We start from the raw sequence: 21,452 nt of genomic DNA, 5'->3' as shown, positions 1-21,452 counted from the left end.
AGTTCTCAATTTATGCATTGGAGTCGTGCAGCATGTGTTCATTTTTGTGAAATTCAACATGAAAGTTTTGAGGTTCATCATGCTGTGACCTTCAGTTGTATTTGTTTATTTTTGTTTTACATCGTATGAATATGAAATAGTTTATTTTCCTTTAAAGGAACATTTACGGCTATTTCGGTTATGAATACTTCTATGAAAATGCTTATGGTCTCCCTGGTAGAAGTGTTATTGTGGATATAACGTTTAATCTCTATTAGGTTTTATTTCTATTAGGTGTTTTTAGTGTAAAATTTTGGGGTTAAAGTATGTGCATTGAATTACACAAAAAACTGTCAGGCATGTCCTTCCGTTTGGCTGCTAGGGTTTCCCAGGGTCTTGAGTTTTCTGTTTGGTATAGTTTGGGACTTCACCCTCAGACAGATACTGTACACAGGAAATGAACCGGTGCCACTTCTTCTTCCAGATGGCAACTGCTTCCAGTTCCGGTCTGCTTTTGATACCTCCTTTTACCTACCCAGTGTTTTTATACTGTATCTCAAGTTTGTGGTTTTCATCTGCAGGAAGGCTGTTTTAGGGAGAGAACCCAGTCACAGAGAATTTAAATAGAATGACTTGTTCTGGAGTTGATCAGGGGCAGCAGGTGTTACCAAGCAGGGATGGAAAGTTCAGGCACCCTTTTCTTAGGGTTAATTGGCAGAAGTCAGCTCATGAATGAAGGCTTCTCTTGTGCAGAGACTTTTGGACAGCTCCACTTTTCCTGGCAGTTGAAATGGATTTCAAAGCCTATCCATGTTCCAGCAGATGAACTTTGTGGGCAGATGTGCTGTAGCACTGATAGAGGGGCTTTGTAGAGGAGGTGGCTTGAAATAGGCATTTAAAGAACACAGGGGTTACACCGTGGGGGAGGGGAATACACAGCAACAAAGAAATCATCTTATAAATGTGTTAGAAACAATCGCATGAAAGAAAAAAAATTTGAATACATATCTTAGGGTTCATTTCCCTAACATCAACTTATCTGACCTTTTCTGCTTGACTCAGACATATACTAGTTATTGCAAACAATGTTGTTATAATTTGTGAAGGGGAAGGGAAAAAACAAATTGTTTAAATAGGGATACAGGTGGACCCATTGCAACAATGAGATGTACAAGTTGTTATGTCGAAAACGAACTTTACAACTTTGGTAGGGGACGGTTAGGTGGGGTGGGGGGAGGATGGGATGGGAAGGGGAAACAAAGGAGGAGACTACAATGCTTGATAAGAAATGTACTCATTATCTTGCCCATGTAATTGTAACCCCTCTGTACACTATTTTCACAATAAAAAAAAGAACACAGGGTCATGTGAAAATTAGAGTTACAAGTATTGCTTGACTTAGTAATTCTCCCAGTAATGTATCCTGTGTATGTATCCATTCATCATAAAAAGAAAAGTGGTTTGAGATGATCATTAAGATCTTTAGCAGAAGATTGCCAAGAGCATGTAAATACTGATAAGGAATGATACCTGTCTTATCTGGATCTCATGTTTCTTTGTTTTCAGAGTTAACTATATTTTTCAGATTGATCCATTTACATAAACTTCCAAGCTTGTGTAAAACATTGAAGACTCAAAATCCTTTCAGGTTTTTTGGACCTAATTCCCAGAAAGCATCTGTACCATATCCATTCTAGCTCACAAAACAAGTAGTTTATAAGAGTTATAGTAATTTTATTATTATTGTTGTGTGTGGAGATTCTTGAGCATAGGTAGAGTTGAGATGGCAGATACTGATTTTTCTGGAATGTAGTATAAGAATAATATCAATTAAAACCACAAATTAAGGTTGACCAGTGTTTATGTAGACTTTTAGATGCCCAATAATTTTTTTTTTTAAGATTTTCTTTTCCCCCAGTCATTAGGGATTTATCTCAGGTTCTTGAGCATGCTAGGCAGGCACTCCATCACTTAAGTCATGCCCTTAACCTTTGCTTGCCTTAGTTAGGGTCTGATATTTCTTTAGCAGTTTTTCTACAGATTACAGACATATGCTAGCATGTTCAGCTTATTTTATTGAGGTGTCAGGTCTCCATAATGTTTGCTTATGCTGACATTGACCTGTGATTCCCCCTTCCCCCTTACCTCCCCCACCCCTGCACCATGAGCTGCCATACCAGCTCTTAAAATTATTTTGATACAGGCTGGCTTTGAACCCATGGTTCTGCTTCTTCTGCCTCTGTTTTCTAAGTACTGGAGCTATAGAAATGTGACTCCACACCTGGCCCTAATAGAATTTTAAAATTTAGGGAATAGCAAACTAGTAAAAAAAATTTAAGCTGATGATTGACATAATTACACTGTGCTTGATTATCTTGATTAAATGTGTTGTGGCACTGTTGTTTTAAGCAGAGTCTAAAAGGAAAAAGACTGAAGACACCATGAAAAGGGGAGTTGGGAGGCTCTTCAAAGAGTCCAATTTTTAAGCAATGAAACCCTAACTCAAGTCACTGGGAGCTCAATCAGAACAATGTATCAAAGTCCTCTGGAGGTTTTGGAGGTAGCTCAGTAAGATTGGATCATGTCCTGCATGTTGGGAGCAGGAAGGAAGGTGAAGCTGGAGGCGACAGACTGTGGTGTTTCAGCATAGCTTAATGAGAAAATCATGTCCTACTTAAGAAATATAGAAGACACTGGGTCAAGAGTGACACATTTGGGGCAAAATTTGACTAGCTACCTCTAATGGATAATTGGTATTGTGGTCTTGTGAGATAAAGGGTAAGTGGAGGGGTAAATAATGGGCAAATAGGTGAAGATGCCTGCTGAGATTAAGAGTATGGTTAAGTTCTCCAGGACAGAAGTTGTGCAGTGGTACTAAGAGATGATGGCGAAATGATAATTATTCCCACTCCGAGTAGGGGGGGAAGGAGAGGATGATGATGATTTGGGGGTAACTGCAGATGAGCTCTTACCCATGAAGCTCAAGGAGGGACTGTCTAGCAGTGCCTGCTACTTCAGTGAGCTTTGAGATAAAAGGACAAGTGAAGAGGGAGAGAGAGACCACTGGGTTTGGTGGCTTTGGGGAGCAATAACCAGTTGAGGCACATGATTGGGGGGGACTTACTGAGTCAGGAGAGCGGCTACAGTGTAATGAAGCACTTCCCTAAGAAACTTTGCAATGAAAATGAAGGGGGATTTTGAACTTGTTGGAATGACTCGTTGCTAAGACTGGCATGCTCTGTGCTTCCCCAAGGGCTATAGAAAAGGACTTAAAGAGAAGGACTTTATATACACAATGGAATTCTATGCCTCCATCAGAAGGAATGACATTGTCCCATTTGTTAGGAAATGGAAAGACTTGGAAAAAATTATATTAAGTGAAGTAAGCCAGGCCCAAAGAAACATAGGTCCCATGGTTTCCCTTATTTGCAATATCTAGTATATGTCTGAGTCAAGCAGAAAAGTTCAGATAAGGTGATGTTAGGGAAATGAACCCTAAGATACGTATTCAAATGGTTCTTTTTTCTTTCATGCATTTGTTTCTAACACATTTATAAGATTATTTCTTTGTTGCTTAGTATGTTCCTCCCCCACAGTATAACCCCTGCTTTCACTGTAGTTGATGTTGGTATAATTTGTGGAGGGGAAGGGGAAAAACAAGTCGTTTAAATAAGAATACAGGTGGACCCGTTGCAACAATGAGAAGTACAAGTTGTCATGTCAAAAATGAACTTTACAACTTTGGTGAGGGGATGGAGGGAGTATTGGGGGGATGGGGGGGGAGGCTGGGAAGGGATGGGAAGGGGAAACAAAGGAGGAGGCTACAATGCTTGATAAGAAATGTACTAATTATCTTTCCCATGTAATTGTAACCCCTCTGTACAGTATTTTCACAATAAAAATTAAATAAAAATTTAAAACAAGAGAAGGACTTTAAATCCCATTTTATAAGTGGAGGAAAAGAGCTCACTTCTTCCATTGACAGGATGTGAGGAGTAATTGATTCACTTGGTTATTGCATGCCCCATAATACATACAGGAGTGCAAGCACCCCAATTATCCAGGTGTGACCGTTAAGTCTTCAGCTCTTCTGAGTGAAATTAGTCCTCATGCTTACATGAAATCATTAATTCATTAATAATTGTGACTTATAGAAAATGGAAATAACTGCCTCTGTTACCGCTGTGGTAACTATTAATGGAATAACCCATTACTAATCACTTGATTTCAGGGGAAATTATAATGTCTCCTAACTGAAGGAAACCATCTGTGTTCAACCTGTCATTTATAGAGGATGAAGGGAACACTGGGTATTTTTTGTATGCCAGAGCGTTACTGTGCATTTGAAATCCTGTACCTCATTTAATCCTTGTTATATAGTAGGCAAAGGATACTCAGATCCCAAATCTAAAATATTTTGAAAACCAGAATGACTTTTTATAGCTTGTCTGTCATCAGAACCTGAACTGAGCTGACATGACACAATTTCCAATTTTTGCTTATCTTTCTCACTGTGAACTTTCAAAGTTGTATAACATAGACTAAAAAGCTACTAGAGAAGTAGCGATCAAGAGGATTGCAGTTGAAAAAAGCCTGAGCAAAAAGTTAAGGAAGCCTCATCTCAACAAATGAGCTAGGTGTAGTGAGACACTTCTGTACAGAATCCAAGTTACAATGGAAGCATATGTAGTAGCATCATGGTCTCAGCAGTCCTAGGCAAAGCAAATTGCTGACATGTAAAATAGTTAAAGCTTGACTCACTTCACTTAACATAATTTTTTTGCCAAATGCTGCAATATCATTCTTTCTTTGCAAATGATGCAGTATCATTCTAATGGATGCATAAAATTCCATTGGGTATATATTCCACATTTTCTTGGTTCATTCATCCATTTAGGGGCATCTGGGCTGATTTCATACCTTGTTTTTAGTGAAGTGTGCTGCAGTGAACATTGGTACACAGGTGGCCTTAGTACATCCTAGTTTGTAATCTTTTTTGAGTAAATGCCTGAGAGTGGAATTGCTGGGTCACAGGGTAGTTCAATGTTTTTTGAGGAACTTCCCTACTGCTTTTAAGTGTGTTTTGACATTCCTACCAATATTGTATTAGGATTTCTTTTCGCTCATATCAACGCCAGCATCTGTTACTGTTTGGGTTTTTGATAATGGCCTTTCTGATTGGGGTAAGGTGGAATCTCAGGGTTGTTTTGATTTGCATTTCCTTTATGGCCAGAGATGAGCATTTCTTCATATGTCTGTTGTCCATCTTCACTTCTGAAAAATCTCTGTTTAGCTCTTTTGCACATTTAATTGGGTGGTTGATTCTTTGAGGGTTTAGTTTCTTAAGGTGTCTTAATATTCTAGATACTAGGTTTTAGTCTGATGTATAGCTGGAAAAGATCTCCCATTTTGTAGGCTGTCTTTTTTGCTTGGTAACAGTGTCTTTGCCATGCAAAACCTTTTTGTTTGGATGCAAAACTATTTATCCATTCTTTTTTTTTTTGGGGTCCAGTCGTGGGGCCTGAACTCTGGGCCTGGGCACTGTCCCTCAGCTCTTCAGCTCAAGGCTAGCGCTCTACCACTTGAGCCACAGCGCCACAGGGCCTCTGGCATGCAAGGCAAGCGCTCTACCACTGAGTCACCTTCCCAGCCCCTATTTATCCATTCTTTCTTTGATTTGCTATGCTTCTGGATCTTTCCCCATGAAAGATCCTACCTGTGCTGGGGAATCTTAGTGTTTCTTCGCTCCTCCCTGTAATAGCTTCATAATTTACATTGAGGTCTTTTATCCATTTTGAATTGAAACTGGTGCAAGGTGATAGGTAGGGATTCAGTTTCAGTTTTCTACATGTAGATATCCAGTTTTACCAGCACCCATTTGTTGAAGAGTCTGTCTTTCTTCCGTCCTATGTGTTTGGTTCCCTTATCAAATACTAGATGTAGGTCTGTGGGTACAAGACAAAGGATATGTGGAAGCTACAATTAATCTATAAATACATAAATATACAGTTTGGGATAGAATCCAATTGTACACAAGGGTATTAACTGAACTATGCTAGATTCAGGGAGAACTCAAATGATGTAATTCCTTAGAAAGTTTAACACACAGTCCAACAAAATAAACGCCAAGAATCAGCTGCTTGAAAGTGGAGGGGTAAGATCAATGGGAGGAGGGTAGATGAATGAAGATGGGAAGCAGGGGTAAGCAGTTTTCAAATTCCTTGCATATTCTACAAAATTAAGAAAATTGAGGGCAGAGGTGGGATTGGGAAGGCTGAAGGGGAAGGATGAAAGGAGGTGATACTGCTCAGGATCTGTTGTATTCATATACCACTTGTTTAATGGCAACTCCTTTCTACAACTACTACGTCAAGATATAAATACAATTTAAAAAATAAACCAAAAAGTGTAAAGATTTGACTCAACTGGCAGCGCTCTTGCCTATCATACATGAGGGTCGAAGTTCATACCCCACTATCAGAGAAAAAAAAAAGAAAGGAAGAAAGGAAGAAAAAGAAAAGGGTTTTGCAGCAGAAGTGTTCCTGTCTGATCCCTGGGTGCTCCCAGTCCTGCTGATGAGGGTAGGTGGTACTGCAGTACCACCTACAGGCCAGATCATGTGGACACTGAAGTGAACCAGCGAGAGACCTGAGCTTTGATCTCATGGCCTTCTAGTTTTGAACGTGATTTCCTTCCTGTTATAGCAGTTTTTTTATTCATAATTTTGTTTTGAGTTTTTCTAAAATGTATATGAAAGTTGGCTTTCTTCAGGTGTGAAGAGGCAGGCAGGCAGGCATGGAAATGATTGTCATGAAGATGTTGATCTAGATTTCTACAACAGTAGGCACAGAAGGAAAGCAGGTGGATGGTCAGAGGCAGAACCAGCCAGGGTGTTCCTGGCATAAGTTCTATGTTTTTAATTGACAAGGGAGCTGGAAGCAGGTGGGCGTGCTTGGGCAAGTGGAACATTGGTAGCATGAAAACTTTTTCCCTTTCTGTGCTACAGAGGGTAGATTCTGTCAGGAGCCTGGCCTCATGTTGCATAAGACAGTAGATAATTGCCTTTTGGAGTGTGCAAGGCAAGATAGATACCTTGATTCAGAGCTTGGCCCTGGGTTGGTTGGTTTGCAAAGCTCAGCTCACAGTATTAACCAGACTAGAAGGGCAGCTTCTCCAGGAATAGCAATACCTCCCAATGGCAAATCATCATCATCCAAAGCCAACCAGTCAACCCACCCCCCTGGTTCACAAGTTGTATATCTGAAGTCATGTGGGTGCTGTTTGCCTGAGAGCAAATATTTTCTAAGGGTGATGATTTTCATGGTTTGGTGATAGTAGTGACCCTGAGACATAACTCCAAGCATTAGTTTTTGTTATTACTTTGAGCTCATAGAAATGAACTACATTTTTTATTTTATAATTGTAGTCAATTATAATAAACCTATGGAAATTAGGTAGTCCATTCAAAGATATCTACTAGAGATTTGTATTCCAAATCTTCCATTATTGCTCATCTTTTGTTGCTACATTGTTGTTGTTGGGATGCTTTTGTTTTGGGATTTCTTTTGGATCTGTGATATTCTTGAGAATTCTTTGGTAGTAACATGTTTTCATCCCTTGAGGATCCTTTAGGTTTGGGAAATAGTGAAGTGCACATTGAATAAAGGAAAATGTTGAATTGATGTTAGGATTTCAAAAAAAAAAAAAAAAGAGAGGTGATAAGATTGTCAGTAATGTGCCTTAATTTCCAGTATGGTTCTGAGATTGGCTCTGGCTGCAACCCTAAGAAGTAAGGTTCCACAATAGCTAGAGAGCCACACACCTGAAATAAGGGGTCCTGGGGATTCCTTTGAAGAGAATGCTAATTTTGATGCGTGGGTTCAGATGTGCTTGTTTGCAAATTAATTTTCATGATAAAGAAGGGAAATATCGAAAGAAAATTGGAAAGGATGTAGAAAAAAAAGAAGATGTGGCTACACTTGAAGGTTAAAAATGCTATAGGAAAGGAAATGAGCAACTAAGAATTGTTAATATACGAAACAATTGGATTTTTTTTCTGCCTTCAAAATAAAAGTATAGGCCTGTTAGGCACGTTTTGAATGGCAGACTTCAGTCAGTATGGCAGCCCTTGGGGTTTCTGTGTGTGTGTGTGTGTGTACAAACATACATGTATGCTAGTATAATATATAATTTTGACTCTGAAGTAAATTTCAAGTAGTCCTAATTTTCAGCAGGCTCAGTTTTTATGGTTATCTCTTGTTTTATATTCTGGCATCTAAAATATCTTAATCCCTTTTTCCTTCAGTTTTTAATAATCTTGAGGGTACATTTCACCAATTTCATACTTCTTATTTGCTCCCTAATTGTTTGTACAGAATTAGATTTGAAAATTATTTGTTCAAAGACTTTGTCTTGTCCTGATCTGTATAGTCCTCAAGGACCAGGGCTTAATTATTTTAGGGCATCTTAGAAAGTTTTCATTGATGTTGAATGAAGATTTGGAAATGGGCTTTGAAATGAATAACTTTTGATTAAAAAATGATTTTAAAATGGTATGTCTCCTTCAGAGGCCTGAGGCTGACTAATATGGATATGAGTATTTAGAGAATCAGTATTCTGAGGAGGCACCATGGAAAAAGCTCAATATTCCTTCCCGTGAAGCAAGTTTGAAGTTCTACGGTAGCTTCTGACACTTTACTCCCTTCTTGGTTGCTCTCCACTCTCCTATCATTCCCCACTGCCAGACTTTCTGTTAAACTAGATTATTTTTCCCAGTAATTCAAATCTCCAGGGTGTAGGGGAGGGATGGTCTAATTCCTAAACCACCTATCATTTATTATGAATAATTCTTGTACTATTCTCCTTTATTAGTACAGATCATGAGTATATTTTAGAAAAATACATTATGATTGTATGTGACTTTCTGGTTCTTGTCACTAAATCTTTGAAACATGCTATAGATAAACAGAGGCTTTATTGGTAATGCTCTATCTTATTAAAGTCAAGACGTGAGCAGATTGTTATGGAGACTTGGTTAATTATTGGGATAATTTACAAAGGAGCAAGGAAAAGACTTGATTTCCTTTTTTGTGGAATGTGATGAAGAGAGGTGTTTTGGAAGGAACAAACATCTTACTGTAAGGTAAATTAAATAGGTAGGTTTAATTAGGTAGCCTAGGGAAGGAACACCAGGAGGTAGTATTCAGGCAGGGAAAGAAGTTTTTTTACCAAACTGCTGCCCTACTGTGCACAGTGGTGAGCACCTGGCCTAAGGGATGACTCACCCCCAGGCCTGAACTTATCTAGGCCTGGGACTTAAGAGGTGTGGCTAGGTGAGGGAAAAGTGTGGCCACACCTGATCTAGATCTCAGAGCCTGCGACCCTCCTTGACTCTGAAGGGAGATGTGACCTTGGAGGAGGGGGAGGTGACTGCTTCCAGGTGTGCCAGGAGGTGGGGAGGCCAGGGCCCGCATGGCGGGGGCAGACCTTACACTTACTACTATAGTAATCAAAAACTTTAGCCTCCATTTGTACCCACAAAGCAATTTTATTGCTCTGATCTTTAGTACTCATTTGATCATTCTCCAAATTAGCTGTTGTTGTTACCTATGATTTTACCGATTGGCCTTAGTCTTTAAAGCCCAAAAGACCTAATTCTAACAACCACCACTGACTCCTCTACTCTTAAACTTTGCAAAAACTGCCCCAATGCTATTTCCTTGTGTGTAAATAACACATACTATCCTCCTTCCTAGTAAAGGCAAGAGTATCATTTTAAATAGTTTTAAAATGTCATCTATATTTACATGGTGTTGAATAAATTTTCATGAAAGTGTTAAAGACACTTCTTAGCTAATTATCTGTTGAAATCACATAGGACTAAAGACATGACAGTTACTAGGAATGTCCTAGAGATCCTTAAGCAAAATAATGTTGTTGGCTTTTTTCTTTCTTCTACAATTAGTTCTGTTGCAACTGGCAAGTGATGCTTTGCCTAATGATATGATGTTGGCTCTTGCTTATCTCCTCGCCTTACCACAGGTAAGTTTATCCTTATCAAAGAAGATCTTTTTTTTTTAATTTAATTTTATTTTATTTGTGAACATACTGTACAGAGGAGTTACAATTACATGGGCAGGATAATGCATACATTTCTTACCAAGCATTGCAGCCTCCTCCTTTGTTTAGCCTTCACATCCCTTCCCAGCCTCCCCCCTCCCCCCCATCCCAATCCTATTCCTTCCCCCCACCCCCACCCCCGCACCGACTTTGTAAAGCTCGTTTGGGACATGACAACTTGTACTTCTCATTGTTGCAACAGGTCCACCTGTATCCTTAAACAACTGGTTTTTCCCCATCTCCTCCACAAGTTATACTGACATCAAATATAGTGAAAGCAGGGGTTATACTGTGAGGGAGGGACATACAAAGCAACAAAGAGATAATCTTATAATATAAATGCGTTAGAAACACATGCATGAAAGAAAAAACACATTAAAATACACATCTAAGGGTTCATTTTCCTGACATCACATTATCTGACCTTTTCCGCTTGACTCATACATATACTAGATATTACAAATAAGGGAAACCATGGGACCTATGTTTCTTTGGGCCTGGCTTACTTCACTTAATATAATTTTTTCCAAGTTTTTCCATTTCAAAGAAGATCTTAAAGTGAGTAAGCTGAGTTTTCATGCTGGAGCTTTTTATCAGTACATCTGTTTATTGTGTGAGTTATTTCTTCCTGATTGTTCTTAGATACTGACACATTCCTATTCATTATCAAGAGATTAAATTCTACTACCTTATTAGTATAGATCTTTACATATACTTTTACATCATAGATTGTTCTTTGTCAGTCTCCTAAATTTTCATATCAAGGTGTTGGGTTTGGGCTGGAGTTCATATGATTGGAACTTTATGTCAAAATCCTAGCATAATTGCTAGTGATGTTTTTAATTTCCTTTCAAATAAGTTAATTCTGTCACATTCTTTCCTAGGTATTAGATGCCAATAAGTGCTTTGAAAAGCAAGCTCACTCTGCATTATCTCTCCAGCTGGCAGCTTATTACTATAGCCTACAGATCTATGCCCGCCTGGCTCCATGTTTCAGGGACAAATGTCACCCTCTGTACCGGGTAAGTCCTTATAGTTTCCATGTTACCAATGTGTACAGCTAAACCTTCTCTAAAATAGTCCAAACACCTATTTTACCTTTGTAACCAGAATGCATTATCTCTTAAACATAGTTGCTTTTCCAAGTATCAGTAAGAGGTAGTTTCTGATATTTATTGCACATACTTTTTATTCTTTTAGCTTTTGCATTTACCTTATTTTACTTAGGAAAGGCTAAAGTAATAAAAAAGCTAAATGTAGAGCTGGCTTTTTAATTCACTGCCTGAAAGGATAACTGTCAAATTTAGGAAAGTAAGCAGCATCATTTTTTTGTGAAATACTGTACTTTCATTTTAAAGCCAGTAATTGTGTAGATGTGTAACGTCCACAGAGTCAAGAAAATCCATGGAGACATGGTTAAAGGTGACAAGGAGTTTTATTTGGCGGGCCAAGGACTGCCTTCTTGTGGGATGACCAAGAGCAGTCCAGACCTCCAGTGGGGCAGAGTTTATATTGGCCAGAACCACATGCAGGTGGCGGTTTACAGAAGCTCAGAGCTATTGGGGTAGGGGATATTGTTCAGCTGAGGCCAGGACCAGGCAGACAGCATTCTGTCTGGAAGTAGGGGTTATCAAGAAATGGAAAATTTAGTTATCATAGATGGAATATTGGAACAGAGCATCCCTACATACCATAGCTTTGGACTCATCTTTATTTGTCGTTTCTGAAAAAACTAAGGATGGCCTCAAGACCAGTGTGCCCTGGGAAATTATAGTCCTCCAGGTTTATTTGTTCAAAACAGCTATATAATACTGGGGCTTCATCTCAGTGCTAAGGTGCTATTCCTTAGCTTTTCTTCTTTTCTACCACTTGAGCCATATTTGGATTTATGGCTTTTTGTTGAATAAATGGAGATAAGAATTTCATGTACTTTCCTCCCTGGGCCGGCTTCAAACCAGGATATTCAAATCTCAGCCTTTTTAGTCACTAAGATTGTAAGTGTAAGCCACCATTGCCTGGCTTATCAACTTTTTATATTGGCCTTTTAAAAGAACAGATAAACAAAGTTATCAAACACTTAAGTCCATTATATACACGTTGAAGGTCCAAATTAGGCAAAATTCTCCCTCCTTTGACCCAAACAGGATAGACAGAAATAATTTCACATGTGTACTGCAGTTCTAGCTTCCTTAACCACCCAGAACAAACCTAAGAACCCCAAGTATGTGAAAACATTTTATTTGTGGCAACAGCTTATTGCTCTGATCCATCAATTCTTTTTAAAGAGGCGAAAGGTAGGTGAACCATTTATATACAGCATAGGTTAATCTCCCAGGGACACTGTTATAATTAGGTATGTGTTATTTTTGGAGTAGCTTTATGATGATGATGTTGTTTGGCCAAGAAATAGTGTTTTCTTATTTTACCCAATTGATATAAGGTATTTATTTGGAGAGTCTTGAGTTTCTTTTCTTGATTGCTTATTTGTACAGTTAGAGTAAAATTATTCTAGCAATGTTGTTTTGCTTTTATATCTCAGGTGTGTTATATATACTTCCATATACTGTGTTATAAATTGAAACAATAAAATGGTTATATGGGGGAGATGTAGCAGGTTCACTTTACATTTATCTTTTCATTAGTGCTGTGTATATAGAGAAGTAACAAGTAATTTCCTATAAAGTAAAACACAATACAGCTCTACTTCGATGAAATGCATTATATCTTCTTGTAAACTTGAATTTCCCAAAAGGTTAGTTAAATTCTCTAAGTATGCTTTACTTGAGTCCTCTTAAGTGAATATCATTGGTAAGGAATGTAGATGCTGAAATAGAATTTTCCTCTTTCCTTTCAGTGTTTTTATCCACTGAGGTCCTAGTGCATAGCACACTGCTGACTTCTTTTGAGTGTAACATATTGAGAGGCCACTAGTCAGCGTGGTTATCACTAAACATGCATGGAATGGCATGTCTGTGTTACTTCTGGCTACTGAGCATTGGGATGGAAAGACGCATACCCCAGTCAGCCCCCCTATCTGTGCTCTACTCTTATTAGTAGAGAATTCCTGCTGCTGTGGAGTAGGGTGGCTACAAACCAGAGCACCAAGGACTCCTGCCAGATAGACTACGTGTTAACACTCAAAAAAGCCACAAAACATCGTGCAGAGCCAGATTTTGGCGTGTAGTTCTGTTTTATTTTTCTAAAATCAAATTAAAGAAGTCTGTTAGGACACACACACACATTAAAGAAGTCTGTTAGGACACACACACACATTCTCTCTCTCTCTCTCTCTCTCTCTCTCTCTCTCTCTCTCTCTCTCTCTCTCTCTCTCTCTCTCTCTCCCTCCCTCCCTCCCTCCCTCCTTCCCTCCCTCCCAGAAAACCACATGACATGCATACCAAGTCAACTTTATTGTGTGCCTTTTAGGTTGGGTGCAATGCTTGCCTTTATGCAAAGTGGTTATCTTTATAGGGCCAAGGCCTAGGGATGGAAAACTCCACTAGGGACGGGAACAGTTGCAGCTGGGACCAAATATAGCATGTAGCCAGGGCAGGGTTTACTGATGGCAGCAGTTGCCATTAGGTCTGGCTGGAGGCTGTGCCTCGCAGGCATGGGAGGTAACAACTGCTGTCAGTCTGGTATCTGATTTCCTGGAAAGGGCTGCAGACTTGAGATGGAGGTTGTCAAGTCACAATGAGGGAGGACATACTGACATAAGAGGCATATATATTTTTTCTGGTATATATGTTTTGTACTAAAAATTAAACTTCAGACAAATGAGTTATTTCTGAAAGGGATAAAGTAAAAGAAAAATCATGAAGGTAGTTTTTCCTCCCACTTTCATGTCTAGCCATCTTACCTCAATACTTCAGTCAGTGTCAGAAACCTGATTTAAGATTTCCACAACTGAATAAAGCCTTTAAAAAGCTAACGAGGCACATTGACATGAATGTAATGATTAGAAATGAAGACGTTGTCTGTTTTGGATTTTACAATGCCCAACAGTTCTTATGACTTGGGAGGAAGTGTGAATATTTTATTCCAAGTTCTCCATTTGTATATCTTTCTTCCATTCAGCATTTATTATTTACTCTAAGGACACAGAACATTTCTGTATGCTTTTTTCTGCCCTGTACTTGCCTCTGTGAGGACACATATATTATTCTGTAGTATATGTACTGTTCATGTCACTAGTGAGCTATTTAAACATAATTTTACAAATTAAATTCTATGGTTAAAAGATGCACCATCAATAAGACCAGTAAATAAATTATATGTGAAACAGAAAACAAAGAAAAATAATAAAAAGTATGTGTATGTGTGTGTGTGTGTGTGTGTGTGTGTGTGTGTGTGTGTGTTTATGTGTATGAGTGACAAAGGGAAAAAGAGACAGACACAGAGAGACAGAGTTACTAAATGGGGCCAGGAAAGGCCCAGTTTTGAGGGTGCTAACAGTCTCTTGGGGATACCTGCAGGAAGAGCATTTCAGACAGGAATTAGCAATACCAATATCATAGGAGTATCACTATTTTGTCCTACAGCCTTTGGTATTTTTTTCCCAAGGTATTTGAGTTGATGTTAAAATTTTACTTTATAAAGTTTAAGGCATGGAACAATTGGCTGACTAGAAGAAAGATTGTCTCTGATGAGACTGTATTGTGGCAAGGTAGGAGCTTTCCCAGCTGGTACAGTGTGTACAGCAGAGATCAGCTTAGTGAACTTCTTATAGATATGGTCAGTGGACAATGAAAATATAAAAGAGATCTGTAAAAGCACTTGGCTGTTTTAACATATCTTCTGCACTGGTCCTGCCATTTGACCCTTTGAGCAGCCCCATTTCTCAGAAGAGGAATCTTTTCAGTAGGGATGGCTCAGGGGAACACAGTGACTTGCTCAAGGTTGCTCCAGTAGAAAGTGACATCCTGCCACTTACTGAGTCTAGGCTTTATCTGCCTATTTCTTGAACATGCTGGCATTCTAACTTCCTTGCAGAAGACATGGTGTCATTCTTTTGGGGGACCTGAGTGATCTTTCTGGCATTTAAGTCTATCAAGTAAGTCCCAGCAGGGTATTTTCTCCTGCTGCTCTATGTCTGTAAGGTAAAAATCTAAACTCCTGTGTGTGGCAGATAAGACCCTCAGTGAACCGGCTGCCTCTTTCTTACTCCTGCAGGGATGTTTCCTGACGCCACCTCATTTGAAGTTTATGTTCTTGTGATTCAGAGCTAAGATTTCTCTGCATTTAACATTCTTCTCTGTGTCTCTATGTGTGTGCAGATGTAATCTCAATGCCCTCTGCCGGACTACCTCCTTTCCCCTCTGGGGACTGACTAGTGTGAGCCAGAGGTCCCTCCTGGGCTGCAGGCCTTCCCTGCCTGTATGTGGACACCCACCAGCAGTTTTTTTTAAGGCAGTATCATTGATGCCCCCCTTTTTCCTTTCAGTATAGCCCTCATATCCCCAGCGTCTAACCTACAGAAATATCCAATTACTTAATTGGGGGGCTAGTAAGTTCAGAAATCCTATCAAGTACTCTTCATAAGGCACCATGCCGTTTCCTGTTTGCTGCTGTGAGTCCTGACTTTCTTGAATTGGAACAAAGCACAGGTAGACACGGTAGCTGGGTATTTTTAAGTACACAAGAGTTTTTTCCATTGGCTGCCTAATAGCTCATTATTTGGGTCTTTTCTGCATCTTCCCTTGAATAAAAAAAGTACTGCTGAGTTTGGAATTAAATGTGACAAACTCCTGATGAATCATCTTGGAAATTGAAATCAAAGTGGTTTCAATTTGTTGCCTACACATAATAACACCCAGTGAAGCTTAGCTTTCACTCATTTGTCAGTTCAGCTTATTTCTAATTCAACAGTCATTTCACATCTTCTCTCTCCACCCCCTGTAGATAATGTGATGTGGGAATGCTAACTTAGGTAGATTGATAGAATGTGCCTGCTCTTTTGGATACAAAGCTGGTGCTTTGTGAAGGGCAGCACCATCCTGAGCCAGCCATCAGAGGCTCCAGGAACTGGGCAATTTTCCTAGGTGATCTTCAGTGCAGCCCTCCTCTCCTGCTGTTCTCTTTTTAGTTTTGTGCAATGGTGATTGGCAAATGATCAATAAGATCACTTTCTGATATTTGTCCTAATTACTTCATTTTTATATTTAAGACTTAAAATGTGACTTGGCCAAATACTCAGGTGGTGATAATAGTAAACAACCAAAAGTTCATGCTTTCTATCTGGCCCAAAATACTATATGGATAGAAATATTTATGCAACTATGTTTTAGACAAATGTAAGCCATGCACAGTATATGGTACACTGCTTTTTTTTTTCACTTGTACTTCACCTTTGTAAATGTGACTATATCTTGAAGTGTATCTCTCTAGCATTGTTTTAAGAAAAAGTTTCAGAAGAAGAAATCAGTTAAAAATAGAAACTTGTTCTTTAGTTTTATAGGCTAAAGAAGCAAACACAGCAGGAAAGAAATTCCAAACTTTATGGTAGACTATTTCTAAAATATGTGTTTTTTTTAAGCCACTAATTGAAAATACTAAGTAGAAAATGATCACAAGCAAAATAACAAACCTAGAGGGGAAACATACCACCTGTTTAAAACTTACAAATAATATGCCAAGAAATGGAGACCATTAAATCAGGATGGATTTATTACCTCTGCTAGTAAGCAGTAGATGAAGTCACTGAGCTTTCTGTTGTTAGGAGTACTTATGTATGTTTTGTACTTACAGCAATTTGGCCATATTCTTCAAAGAAATGATATTTTATTCACCTCCTGGAGAATTGCCTTGCTACTTTTTAGAAGAGGCATGAGATAGAATCATTCTTCACACTTTCCTTTTTAAAGTCTTGACTTTTTATGCTGTTAGTTTTTACAGCCTGAAATATTTTAGAATATCACTTTTAATTCCAAATATGAAAGATTCAGAACTTACACATAAAGTTTTTCACTTTTTTTTTTTTTTTGGCCAGTCGTGGGGCCTGAACTCTGGGCCTGGGTGCTGTCCCTCAGCTCTTCAGCTCAAGGCTAGCGCTCTACCACTTGAGCCACAGTGCCACTTCTGGCTTTTTCTGCATGTGTGGTACTGAGGAATCGCACCCAGAGTCTCATGCATGCAAGGCAAGCACTCTACCACAGCGACACCTTCCCAGCCCCTCACAATCTTTTATAAATGTTTCAGCCAAAAACATTTATAATTATGAACCATGTCATTGAACATTGGTGGGAAGAATGAGAGAGATTTGAATGTACCCTAAACAATAAGGAAACCCCAAATTACATACATGTGAGGCTGGTACAGGACGCTGAGGTATCTTGTTGAGCAGGTGATGAGAGGTGACTTGCATTTTCCTAGTGCAGGGGCTGCAAGCTCCTCAGTGCAGAGTGAATTTCTAGGAATTTGGACCAGCTTCCCCCTTTGTAGAAGGAACAACTTAGAATCATGGCAAAACAGTTTTGAAGCTTTACATTTTGTGTAATTCTTGAGGGGGAGGGGAGTTGTCTGTGAAAGATGGATCTATGAAAGTCTGTCAGAATGGATAGCAGAGGGATATTTTGAGTGGACCAGTGATACACTTAGGGGAGATTCTTAATAAAATTTTAGTTGAATATTGGAAATAATTAAACTGGAGACATTTCTTAAAGAAGAGAGAGAGACAGTAGTCATGGTAATTAGAAATACTCAGCTCGAACTTAACCAGGCTTAGCTGCCCAGTCTCACTTTATCTTTATGAAGACACTAGATAAACCAAATTGCTCCTGTTTTAGAAATGGAAACCTTGAATACTTAGGAGGCAAGTACTAACAAATACTAACTCAGATGACAATTCCTTTGCTTTTTCCTCCATGAATAGTTTTACTTTTTCTTAGAACCCTTCTCACTTCCATGCTTTACACAATCAATTGAAATACTGAAAAATCTAACTGTATACCAAATAGTCCATAAATTTGTCATCAGATGATTAATAGAATGCCCCATTCACCATTTTATTAAGACAGTTTCAAAAAGAGATGTATTTAGAGTTGAACAGAGTGCTATTTTGTTTAAGATTCTGAAACATTTATCATTAGAGATGATAACAAAGGGCTGGAAAATAGAGCTCAAGTCAGACATCCAATTGTATACTTCAACCATGTATTTTTACCTGTGCATTTATGAGCAATGTAGAATGACTGTTAAAATCTATCATAAGTCTGTCATTTGTATAAGGACTCTTGTTTACTTTCAGTGAGAACTATGTACATATAGGTTATAATTTTAAAAGAAGTCTTTCTCTACATATCAAATAGTAGGGTTCTTGGATGCATTGTGCTTGTTATTTTATCCCTGCCAATCACTTTCTACCCTCAGGGCTTAGTTCCTAACCCATTGGTAAAACTGCCATAGACTTTGGACAACCCTCTTCTCCCAGATTGTTACCATTAAGTAAGATTCAGTACATGTGCATTTAATGCTAGGTATGTTCCCCTCTGGAGAGCAAATATTAGGTTTTTGTTCTTAAATACTTCTTAGACATGAATAGATTTAATGCACAAAAGACTATGAAAAGAAAGTTATCCACACAAGGGCTAGACAGTTTCTACTTAGGAAAGGAGAAGAGATTGAAGTTGTTTTAAATTGTGTGGGGAGTCTGTTGGGTGTAGTTTGTTGGTTTGAAATTGTATTTTTTCTTTTTCTTTCTTTCCTTTTTTTTTTTTTTTTTTTTTTTTGTGCCAGTCCTGGCTCTTGGATTCAGCCTGGGCACTGTTCCTGAGCTTTGGTGCTCAAGGCTAGCACTCTACCACTTGAGCCACAGTGCCACTTCTGGCTTTTTGCCTGGACTGGCTTCGAATCATGAGCCTCAGATCTCAGCCTTCTAGTAGCTAGGATTACAGGGGTGAGCCACCAGTACCTAGCTTGTTCTTTTCTTCTTTTTCTTTTTCTTTTCTTTTCTTTTCTTTTTTTTTTTTGGTTGGTCATGGGCCTGGGTGCTGTCCCTCAGCCTTTCACCTCAAGGCTAGTGCTCTACCACTTGAGCCACAGCTACACTTCTGGTTTTCTGGTGCTTATTAGGACAAGCAAAAAACGTCAAGAGCTATGTACATATGACCATATAAGATGATGTTAAGCGAGATGACCCCCACGACAGGGACACAGTGTTTTTTTTCTTTCTTGCTATTGTTTTTAACTGTACTTATAACGCTCTATGTGATTCTCTTGTTTCTTTTGTATTTTTTCCCCCATGGTATAGCCCCTTGTTTTCACTGTATCTGATTCTGGTGTCCTGCCTCTTGTATATACATCTTTATAATTTGGGGAGGGAAAGGGGTATAATGAAATGCTCAAATAAGGATACAGGTTGACTCATTGTAACAATGAGATGTACACGATACTATGTTGAAAACAAACTACAATTTCTGTGGGGTGGGGGAAGGGAGAAATTGGGGGAGGTGGGAGGGAAGGGATGCTGGGGGAAAAACAAAGGAGGAGGTAACAATGCTTGATAGGAAATGTACTCATTACCCTACTCATATAACTGTAACCCCTCTGTACAGTATTTTTTCTTGGTAATGGGGCTTGAACTCTGGGTGTGGGCACTATCCCTCAGCTCTTCAGCTCAAGGCGAGTGCTCTACCGCTTGAGCCACAGTGCTACTTCCTGTACAGTATTTTTACAATAAAAACCATATATGGGGAAAAAAGAGTCTCATGGACTTTCCTGCTCAGGCTGGCTTTAAACCATGATCCTTAGATCTCAGCCTTCTGAGTAGCAAGGATTACAGGCGTTCACCGCTGGCACCCGGCATATTTTTTCTTTTAACAAGGAAATCTGCCCTGAATATTTAGTTGAAGCACAAATGAGATGTAGAAATTTCGTATTTCCACAGCTGGAGGGATTTATAAGGATTTATTGTATATTAATGGTTAGATTCTTGTACATTCATAGGATTTTGGTCTTAGAAATGTGATCATCTAGCAAAGCTGCTTCATTTTTTCTCTGAGGAAGCTGAGTATCTGAAGAATCAGGAGGGGGATCAGTTGCTCCCCCTGTGGTACTCCCAGGGCAGCCTTGGTTTGTGATTTTGTGACAGGCTTACATTCAGATGCCTTTTGTGAATTATGTGTACATCTTCGTCAATTACTGGTCTTTAATTCATTGAGTGTAACGTTTGGGTCCAGTTTATATTCACAGAATAATGGAGACAAGCATGTTTTAAAATAGGTTACTTTATTTGTACCTCTCAACAAATTTTGAGAAGCATGTGCTTTTTGACATTGTTTTATAGATAAAGAAGTAACTCTGAATTGCCTCTGTAGGAATCAGGGGAACTGGAAGGTAAAAGTAGAGATCCAGTTCCATGTGCTTCTTTATCATGCAGATGATCTGTGCAAAACACTGTTAGGCTCTAGAAAAGGCGAATTCATGAAGCATATATAAATCCAAGATTTTCTCACTTTTTTTGTCCACAATTCTTAAGAGGATCAAAAAAGAGACTACGTTTGGTAACATAGACTTGACATTGACAAACCTCCTATGTAGTATATAATAATGGTCTTTACACATCAGAAATGCCAACAGCTTACGATAATTAAAAATGTCTTTCTGAGGATCAAGAATCTGGATTTTTCTTCCTCTGATTTGCTTAGATAAAATACGTACCCTGTCTTCCTAAAAATAAGTGAATGAGTTAGTGCTGTTCAAATGTTAGGTTTGTTGTTCAGTAATTCTAGAACCATGACAGCTCTGCTGTTCCTTACTGGCATTCAGTCCAACTTTAAATAAAAGATGAACAATTGATCACATTTTTCCTCTGTCCGCTGTTGGATTCTGAGTTTTGTTTTACTTGAGTAATTTCACTATTACAGTAGATCTCCTAAAAATCATAGAATCATTATTCCACTGACCCCCAAGGCAAGTATAGTAAACATTTGTTAGACTCTTTGTAGTCTTTCTAGAAGTGTCTATGACTTTGGGGGCTGAGATGGGTTTTTGTTTCTTCACCCACTCCTGAAGAAAACACTCCCCTAGTGTGGAGCCATGTGCAGTGGGGCGGCTGAACTGTGACTTTGTTATTGAGAGCTCTTAGAGTGGCCCACAGAGACTCACCCAGAGGCAAGGAGCACGAGCATTTCTTATAGTTATCGTAAATGGTCAGGTGATTAGAATAAAAATATGATGTAGGCTTATGGTAGTTGAGAAGCAAGAACACCGCTGGTTTTTAAGTGAACAATAGTTGATAAAGTAGAGAAAAATGGGAGTCCAGAGGGCTGTTTCTATACTTGGCTGTCTATCCTTTCTCTGAGGTCTGCAGTACAAGTGACGCACTACCTCTGACATTTGCCTTACAGTAGTTGTAA

General features: G+C 38.9%; 1 protein-coding gene across 1 annotated transcript in view; it reads left to right on the top strand.

The window, feature by feature from the left end:
• The window catches only part of Nbas (NBAS subunit of NRZ tethering complex), a 285,029-nt gene that overhangs the window by 179,521 nt on the left and 84,056 nt on the right, over window positions 1–21,452 (top strand). Inside the window, exons 39-40 of the mRNA XM_070025017.1 lie at window positions 9,944–10,020; window positions 10,983–11,120. Coding sequence (XP_069881118.1) covers window positions 9,944–10,020; window positions 10,983–11,120 — 215 coding nt within the window. The remainder of the gene's footprint in view (window positions 1–9,943; window positions 10,021–10,982; window positions 11,121–21,452) is intronic.

Source organism: Dipodomys merriami, unplaced genomic scaffold, assembly GCF_024711535.1.
Source record: "Dipodomys merriami isolate MVZ:Mamm:240054 unplaced genomic scaffold, mDipMer1.0.p SCAF_17, whole genome shotgun sequence".
Classification (NCBI taxonomy): domain Eukaryota; kingdom Metazoa; phylum Chordata; class Mammalia; order Rodentia; family Heteromyidae; genus Dipodomys; species Dipodomys merriami.
Note: the sequence above shows the minus strand (reverse complement) of the source record. Positions and strands in the feature narration are given on the sequence as shown.